A 10,140-nucleotide genomic window follows, 5' to 3' on the forward strand; every position below is an offset into this window, starting at 1 on the left:
TCCACAATTCAGTACTTCACAGTTCACAGTCTTTGTAATATGTTTTAGCAATACATTTCTAAAATTTATAATGTGTTTAGAATTTTTTTTTTAGAATTGCCTTTACAGGGACTTAAAAAAATTCAAAACAGAAAATTTTGACCGAAGATGCTAGACCTCCTCCCTGTCCCGTAGACCGAGGGGTGTTAAAAAACATATAGTCAGTAGGAACAAGTTCAGAAAAGGGACTTTGATCCCCAGGATTTAACCATGTCTCTGTAATGAAGGGAAAATCCAAGCTGTGCAAGGTGATAAAAGTCATTTAGAATAAATGTCTTGTTTACCATTGACCATGCTGATCAGAGCCATCCTTAGCGGCAGCGAGTCATCTCCATAGTGTGTTTTCGTTGACAGACACTATTAGCAAAGTGTGTTGGAATCACAGGCCGAATCCACTCATGCCGTAATTCCAGGGAGCCCCTGGATATAGAACAATCGTAGTTTCATTCAAATGCCCGCACATCTGGCCGAACCTGATCCGGCCGAATCAGCCAGGCGGGACTTTAGAGCAGTGTTTCCCAACCGGGGGTACGTGTACCCCTAGGGGTACGTGAGCAGTCCCCAGGGGGTACGTGGGATGATTCTCAAAACATTATAATAATCATGTTATAATATGGAAACCATTCAGTTAAGTCACCCTGTCCTTCCCGCCAACTGATTCTCAGCTCGCTTGTCCGTGGCCGCGCGCGCGCTGCCGAGTGGTAGTGTAACCATAGCAACAGGCAGAGAGTCTAGCTTTGAGTAAAACAGAAACACTAGCTAGCTATGGATCAATGGCTAAAAAAACGCGCCGCTCCAAGCAGCAGCAGTGCTAGCGGCAGCTCAAGTGAACCAATGGAAAAAAGAAAGAAAGCTGATAAGTCAAAGTACCAGCAATTTCATGAACAGTATGTCGTTTTCGGTTTTACGTCCACATCTACTGAACCGCCTCAGCCGCTGTGTTTCCTCTGCGGGGATGTGCTCTCTAATAATAGCATGAAAACAGGCCATTTACAACGACACCTAAATACCAAGCATCTTTCCTGTGTCGGTAAGACAGCAGAGTTTTTTCAAAGAAAGCTATCGGAATTTAAGGGAAGTCAAGAAAAATTAAAGAAAGCGACTGCAGTGTCAACCAAAGCATTGGAGGCTTCATATGCTGTGTCGCTACTTGTGGCTAAATCCAAAAAGCCATTTACTGTTGCTGAGGAGCTAATTTTGCCTGCTGCTGTAATTCTTGCAGAAACAATGATTGATAACAAAGCAGCTGATGTACTGAAAACGGTACCATTGTCCAATAACACAGTGTGCCGGAGGATTGATGACATGGCCGTTGATATTGTCGATCAAGTAGTGGAAAAGTTAAAACTGTCTGGTTCATTCGCGCTGCAGTTGGACGAATCAACAGATGTTAGCGGGGAAGCCCAGCTTATTACGTTTGTGCGATACAGAGACATTTCTGAAATTAACGAGCACATTCTATTCTGCAAGAAGCTAACGGGGAGCACTACCGGTAAAGATGTGTTTCACGTTATCGACACCTTTTTCTCAGAGCACAATCTGGATTGGAAGTCCTGTATTCATGTGTGCACGGATGGTGCTGCATCAATGACTGGGAGGGTGAAAGGATTAATAGCGCAGATTAAGAAAGTAAACCCCGACGTTCAGTGGAATCACTGTATCATCCACAGAGAGGCACTGGCCAGTAAGAGAATGAGTCCTGAGTTACATGAAGTTTTGAATGACGCAGTGAAAGTGATAAACTTTGTCGAATCGCGGCCTCTGAATCACAGACTGTTTGAAAGGCTCTGTCATGACAGTGGCGCTGAGCACCAACAGCTACTGCTTCACACCGACGTACGTTGGTTATCGAAAGGGAAAGCACTACAGAGGCTTTTGGAGCTGCGCAACGAAGTAAGCGCTTTTCTGGCAGAACACTCACATCCCCTTATTGTTATGTTGAGAACACAGACTGGGTAGCCCGCCTTGCATATCTCGCTGATTTTTTTGGAGAAGGAATATCCTGATTTGGGGAAACATGCACTGAATGAACTCCTGCCATTTGGATCTACATATTTATGTGAAGTGACATTATCATCCATGGCCGTAATCAAGTCCAAGCACAGGAACAGACTCAACTTAGAGAAAAGCCTGATAGCTGCTGTTGCCACACTGCCCCCAAGACTGACCAAGCTTATGAGTGAGAGACAGTTTCTCATTAATTGGTGAGTCCTTTTGTGTCATACACAGGTCTAAATATATTTAGAGTAGGCTGCTACTATGTATATAAAATGTGATCTTTGTTTTTGTATAATTGGTCTGGACATGTGAAGATGTGAAAATAAAAGTCATACAAATATTGAATGAAGACAAGTATGAGTTATTATAGGAAGTAAAAATATTATTATTTACAGGTAAATGAGATGTTACACTGTGCAAACCTAAAATTTACACCAAATCTAAAAATCACACCGATCACATGCGCTTGTGGGGGTACTTCAGGAAGGATAAAGTGTTTTGGGGGTACAGTCCCCTAAAAAGGTTGGGAACCACTGCTGTGTGTCACCCTTTACAGTACCCACAGAAAATCACCACAACTAAAACTTTAATAAGCATCTGTGTCTGCTGGTTTTCCTCCTCTACCTACAATATTGGCTATTTAATTAGTGGCAGATATTTTGAAAGTTCCCAAAGACCAGATGTGTGCTATGGAAAGTGTTATTTAGTAATCAGTTTTTCATTGATATACACAGACCTGTTGTTTTCATTATTGTTTCCTTGTGCCCTTATTATAATTTTATATTTAAGGATATTTTATGTTGCACATCAGCAAGTGAAACTTTTAAACTCTCTGATAAAGGGTGGAAAATGTGTAATGGAAGGTTCAGTGAGGAGGAAATCTGAGAGAAAGGCTGCAATGACATTATGAATCATTGTGATAGTTTATCTGCTTTGCTATATTCCATACTATATATTGTATGTAACAGGGACTATAATCTCTTCTGACACGGTGACATTTCTAATATGGATTTTGTATGTTAACTCAAGTCTGAATCCTCTTATCTATGCTTTATTTTACCGCTGATTTAAAATATCAGTTAAACACATCTTAACTCTTAAAATATTGGAGCCATCTTCCTCTCTCATAGACCTTTATACAGATCAAGTGTAAACTATTCATCACTTGTAAATGTGTTGCACATCATTCGTAGATTACCACTTCAAGAATCAATAAGGCACAAGATCAACGAATCTTATCTACAAATGGTGTGTAACACATTTACAAGTGATGAATAGTTTACACTTTAGATTAGGGGATGCAGAAAGTGTTGTAAATGATGTATTCATGCGTTTACACATCATCTATAACAGGTGTTGAACACTGTAGTGTGTACTGCAGTATAAGTGCTGACTGGTGAGGGTATAGACAGCTGTCTTCTCTGAAACACATGGAGTCTTTAACCACTGTGTACCTGATGTGAGCAAAACATACAAAAAAATTAACAATTTATTAAACATTTATGAAACGCATAGTCATGTTTTGTAAATGATTAGTTAATCATTAACTAATCAAATATAAATGACTTATAACTGAATCTACAAAACATAAAATAATGAACATATTACTTATTAATCATTTATGAATGCATAGTCATGTTTCATAAATGATTAGTTAATCATTTACTAATCACTTGTAAATGACTTGTAACAGAATTTATAAAACATACAAAACATACATAAAATGTTAGTATATCACTTGCTAATCATTTATGAATGTTTTGTAAATGATTAGTTCATCATTAACTAACCACTTATAAATGACTTACAACTGAACGTTATTATAAAGTGTTACCAGTTTTCTTTAAGTGAACATAACATTATACTTATGGTTTACTATTTATATATTATTTTTGCACTTGCAGTATACTTCTATGTTCAAATGTTATTTTTTTGTACTTAAAAAATATCTTTAACTGTACTTTAACTCATTTTAAGTTTCATAAAGAAAGGCAACATTTTAAACAAAAAAGTTGAGAAAATCACATTTTTGTCAAAGACTACACCTTGATCAGATTCAGAACGATGATCAAAACACAGATGGAGTAGATCGAGTCCAACACCCCCAAAGCTTCACAGTCGTTTTCTCTTCATGGGTTACGCTTCATTTCATTTGGTAACATTAAGCAGTTTTGATTTACACTCTGTTTAACAGGCATAACAAGAATGTCCATTACATTTGGACATTCTAATGCTGAGAAAAGACCAAATAAATATAATTTCTTTTTGACATACAATAACTCAGGAAGGAAATAAGGAAGGAGGAAAATTATGTTTTGGTGGAGTCACTTTAAATGTGAGCTGGATCAAATTTTGTGGTGATAGCATAAAGTAATCAAAAGTTACAGCTTTTGGAACTAATGTAGCCTTTTTGTTTATTTTGTAAATTATGATTTTTTTCTTCTATTTTTCATCAAATAACTCAGCACTATTTAGGAGTTAATCAAATTGGCTACATTTATTGTAAATTTCAGACATTAAGCTTCCAAATGACATCTATTTTCAATTCAATTCACATTTATTTGTATAGTGTTTTTCACAATACACATCATTTCAAATGATTACAGATTTTAACATCCCAGGTTACGACTGTAACCCTAGTTCCCTGAGAAGGGAACGAGACGCTGCATCGATGATGGTTTGGGAATGCCCCTGCGTAAATGTATCTGAAACACTTGTATCAACTAGTCCAATGCTGAGAGTTAACGTCACAGGCGGGTGACCAGGAAAGGATAAAAGCACATCCGATATGACTGGCGTCAGCTTCGATTTAGACTGAAGCAAGTCGATCACAGGGATGCAGGGAGTAAGGCAAAGTGACGCAGCAACTCATTCCCTTCTCAGCAAACTAGGGTTACCGTCGTAACCTGGGACGTTCCCTTGAGGGAACTCGAAAATCCTGTAAAACCTAATGAATGTGAGCAGAGAGGACCAGCCTGCTGCATACCACATCCTGTAGGAATACCTCCTTATAAGGTTTTCTAGCTGCCATACTCCTCCTGGCCTAAAAGCACCACAGAGGAAACGTGCACCAACAGTCTCTCCCCAGGGATAGACCTACCAAAGGGACATGGCAGGCAGCTAAGGCCGCCACGCACACCTTCAGTGTGGAAGGGGATAACCCTGTGGAACAACAAACCTGCAGTAACTCCAGTACTCTACCAATCGGGCAGTTAACTGGGCCCCACTGTCGAGATCCGCAGTAAAAACCCATCACTTCAATACATACAGTTTCCTCGTGGAAGGAGCTCTGGAGTGAAGTATGGTCTCCACAACCTCAGTTGCCCTCAGAGGCCAAACCCACAGGTTCTATATCTCTGGGCTGGGGTGAATCACAGGAGGATCTGGTGTGCCAGTTTGCATAGCTGGCAATGGACACAGACCCTCCAATGCTTTATATAAGAGACCACCGATGTGTTGTCTGTGCGAACAAGCACATGATGGCCTCAGGTCTGGAAGCAAATACTTCAACATTGAGAAGACAGCTATCATTTCCAGGCAGTTTATGTGATGAGATGATGACTCCTCTACAGACCCTGAGCTGAGCGGCCATCCATTACTGCTCCCCAGCCAGTGAGGGAAGCATCTGTCGATAGCAAAACTCAATGACAAAGAGCTCCTAACACTGGACCCTGGGTTAGAAACCAAGGTTTCCTCCATATAACCAAGGTGCGGAGACACTGCAGAGTGATCTTGATCATACGAAGTGGGTTCCCCCTCTGGGAAAATCCCTTGGTCTTGAGCCACCACCACAGTGGCCTCATGTACAGCAGGCCAAATGGTATAATGTTGAACGCGGCTGTAAGAACAGCCCAATAACCCCTTAATTTAAGGCTTAATTTATGTCCCGTAGATCTGTCCGTTGCATTACGAATGAAAGCACTATCAATAATGTCAAATATGTGATGTGCAGTCAAGTTTGGGCGTGTGTATGCTGTTTTAACGAGTGTTCTCACCGATATGCTTGTGATTTGTGAAGTTTTAACGAGTTTTATAGACAATGTTTCTTATTCAAAAGTGGTGTTTGGCAACTTCGCATATCGCAGAGCATGAAGAATATTTCGTGTTCGTCCATATGTGCAAGAGAATTTAGCCCTTTAAACATGCGCGATATGTTTCAGATAGTAGCCTATGGCAAGTGTAAACACATGAATCGGATATGGGTCACAATTTAAAGAACGTGCAAACAGACAGTCAAGAAAATCGGATATAGGCAACAAATCAGAGTTGGGCATCAAAACCTGCAGTGTAAACGAGGCCTCTGAAACTGTTCTACAGTGAGTGACTGGCCTAGCTTTATCTCTTTTACGACTTAGAGGATCATGGCAACACGAGCAGGCGAAAGCATGGCCCTCATTGTCACTGAATCCCATATCAAACCAAGAAAGGTGGTCCTCTGTGCTGGAGAATTCACACTTTTCTTGGCATTTAGTCTCAACATGAGCGAGAACGACATCTCGATGCCGAACCGCCAACTGTTCCGACTCTGCTAGGAATAAGCCAGTCGTCTATGTAGTTCAGAATGCGTATGCCCTGCAGCCTGAGCGAGCGCCAGAGATGAATCTACGCATTCATTTAACGTGCAGGGTGATAGAGCTAGACCGAATGGAAGAACCCAATACTAGTAGGCTTTGCGAACCTCAGGAACTTCCTGTGTTGTGGAAGGATGGAGACATGGAAGTATGCGTTTTTTAAATCTATTGAGACAAACCAGTCCTCAGATCTGATTTGAGTCACGATCTGCTTCAACGTTAACATCTTGAACTTAAGTTTCTTGACCGAACGATTCAGGAACGTTTGGAACAACGAAATACTGGCTGTAAAACCCTGAGTCTCTGTTGGCTGGAGGAACCAGTTCTATAGCTTCTTTTGCTAAGAGTGCTTCCACTTCTTGTTCCATCACCAGAGCCTGCTCTGGATGTACTACTGTGAGTAACACATCGTTGTAGTGTGGTTGATGAGAACTGAACTGAATTCTGTACCCTTTTTCTACATCTTCAGACGAAAAAGCTTATTGGTCTTAGTCACATTTTAGTCATTTTGTCTTTCATAGTTTTAGTCTAGTTTTAGTTGAAGAAAAGTTATTGCATTTGTTGTCAACTTTTAGTCATTACTTTTAGTCAAACTGCAGTTGCCGACATTCATTTTGGTAGCTATTTATATGTAGTCTTTAGACTAAAAATGTCATTATAATTTTTCTCTCGAGGCCAATTCAGTTAATCTTATGAGAAATTTAAATTAAGGTCACAGGCTGTATTCCCATTGCACTCTTTAGCAGTAGCATTTTGTGCAATTCTACATATCCCTTTTCCTTAGTTCAGTGGTTCTCCAATTTTTTTTAGAGTGACGTACCCCCTTTTAACTTCCTTCTGTCCCCTCTCTTCCACTTAGACTGCAGTCACACCTTTTCTATTAAGGGACAATATTTGCCCCCTTTAATTGATTTTTCCAGTTCATTTTTTTACCTTTATAAAATAAATAATGCTTTAAATAAAACAATGTTCAATAAATATGCAATGATGGTAAAAATGAAGTGAAACTTTTTAATATTAAATTGAAATCGCCAGTAGGTGGCGGTAAGTCACTGTCTTTATGAGTGAGTCATCGAGCCATTCATTCATTAGAGACATATCCAGCTGCAGACCCTCAGCACCACCAGTTTCAGAACCCCAGCCACAGAAGTGAGAGGCGGAGTTATTGACAACGAGACAAGCATTGTGAGTTGTCTAATGTATTTGACATCATGTGGTGAATAATTATCGTATATATTAAGTTCAGCATTTATCTGCTAAATATTTAATTTGTGCTTGGCTTTATCATCTTATTAAAGCTTGAATATGTTGTCATACTTATACAGCAATGAAAAAAACACATCCATGATACTGTATTCATGTCTAGAGCTTTTTCCCTTGATACACGATGAGTTGATGGCAGGAAAGCAGTATTGAGTCTCATGATCCTCTCATCATGAGGATGTGGAGGTCCTGGGCTGGTGTGGTTACACGTGGCCTGCGGTTGTGAGGCTGGTTGGATGTACTGCCAAATTCTCTGAAACGCCTTTGGAAACGGCTTATGGTAGAGAAATGAACATTCAGTTCACGGGCAACAGCTCTGGTGGACATTCCTGCAGTCAGCATGCCAATTGCGCGCTCTCTCAAAACTTGCGACATCTATGACATTGTGCTGTGTGATAAAACTGCACATTTTAGAGTGGCCTTTTATTGTGGCCAGCCTAAGGCACACCTGTGCAATAATCATGCTGTCTAATCAGCATCTTGATATGCCACATCTGTGAGGTGGATGGATTATTTCAGCAAAGGAGAAGTGCTCACTAACACAGATTTAGACAGATTTGTGAACAATATTTGAGAGAAATAGGCCTTTTGTGTACATAGAAAAAGTCTTAGTTCTTTGAGTTCAGCTCATGAAAAATGGGGGCAAAAATAAAAGTGATGCGTTTATAATTTTGTTCATTGTACATGTGATGCTTTTATACATAAATATGTAATTAAGACACTATGTATACCAGCCTACATAAGCAGCCGCTCTTCATGCGAAGAGCACAGGAGACTACTCATTTGATTTTTAAAGAGTTTGATGCTAGCATGCAGATTATGTAATGTTTTCATACTTTAATAAGCATTCAAATACATAAAACATATAAACTGGTTAAAGCAGTAAATTTTTACTATACTGAACTATTTTGTACTGATACTTTTCAGTATTTAATGAAATACATTTATGCATTTATAAGAAATATTTCTCTCACATTGTTTACATGTTGGATTTACTTTATAATTGGACATTGGGATCAATTCTCTGTGAAGATTACATGTGATACTTTCTTAGAACACAGAAGAGATATTGGCAGCCTCAGTCACCATTTATGTTCATTGCATCTTTTTTTTTCTGGACAGTGAAAGTGAATGGAAAGTGAATGGCCTAGCAACTCCTGAAATCACATGTGTTGTATTTGTGCATTTTCAGGGATGGAAAACAGAGGTTGTGCTTTAAGTGCAAAAAATAAAATAAATCAATCCCCCACCACCACAATCATGAATGATAATCTGTAAAGATTTCCATCAGAGAGGATGCTGGCTGAAATATTTTAAGAGTCAAGATGTGTTTAACTGATATTTTAAACCAGTGGTAAAATAAAGCATAGATAAGAGGATTCAGACCACAGCTAATAAACAAAGTCCATGTTAGAAATGTCATTGTAGTGGAAGAAATTTCAGTGGTTTCAATTAAAGAACAGATATAGAATGGAATCCAGCACAGCAGATAAACTGTCACAATGATTCCTAATGTCAGAGCTGCTTTAGTCTCAGATTTCCTCCTCACTGAGCTTTCCATTACACATTTACCACCTTTCATCAGAGAGTTTATAACTTTCACTTGACATTGTACAACATAAAATATCCTCAAATATACAGTAATGATCACAACACAAGGAAATAGGAAGAAACAGGTAAAATTAGTGAATGTCCAAGCAAGACTATTCATAACCATGCACTGACCATAACATGTTTTGTATGAGATTTTAAAATATCCGATACTAGTTACACACCCAATATTGTAACCTAAACAGCAAAACCAGCAGAGACAGATGCTTATTAAAGTTTTAGTTATGGTTATTTTCTGTGGGTACAGTAATGGGTGACACACAGCCACATAACGATCAACAGCAATTAAAACTAAATTACTGAGAGATGTAGAAAGGAGCAACCTAACGATAATTATAAACAATCCGCAATAAGTGTCTCCAAAGTGCCAACACATCTCAGTTTGCTTGATGCCCTCTATGGGTATCACAATAAGTCCAGTAAGCAGGTCGGTCACAGCCAGAGAGAGAATAATCAGGTTTGTGGGAGTGTGAAGCTTCTTGAAGTGAGAGATGGAGATGATCACCAGCAGGTTCAGAAACACAGTCCATGCTGACAGCAATGATATGAGCAGGTAAATGATATTGTATTCATGTCTGGAACGTTTTCCCTTGACACATGATGAGTTGATGGCAGGAAAGCAGTATTGAGTCTCATGATCCTCTGTCTCATAGGCCAT

The 10,140-nt window shown here is 39.3% G+C and overlaps 1 protein-coding gene across 1 annotated transcript; it reads right to left on the reverse strand.

The window, feature by feature from the left end:
• Nucleotides 1-9,129: 9,129 nt before the first annotated feature.
• On the reverse strand, nt 9,130-10,140 carry LOC307152080 (trace amine-associated receptor 13c-like; the record flags this gene model as incomplete). Its single annotated transcript, XM_079860472.1, has 1 exon — nt 9,130-10,140. The coding sequence occupies one exon, from the start codon at nt 10,138-10,140 to the stop codon at nt 9,130-9,132; it is 1,011 nt and encodes a 336-aa protein (XP_079716598.1).

This window comes from Squalius cephalus (genome assembly GCF_949319135.1).
Source record: "Squalius cephalus genome assembly, chromosome: 24".
Classification (NCBI taxonomy): domain Eukaryota; kingdom Metazoa; phylum Chordata; class Actinopteri; order Cypriniformes; family Leuciscidae; genus Squalius; species Squalius cephalus.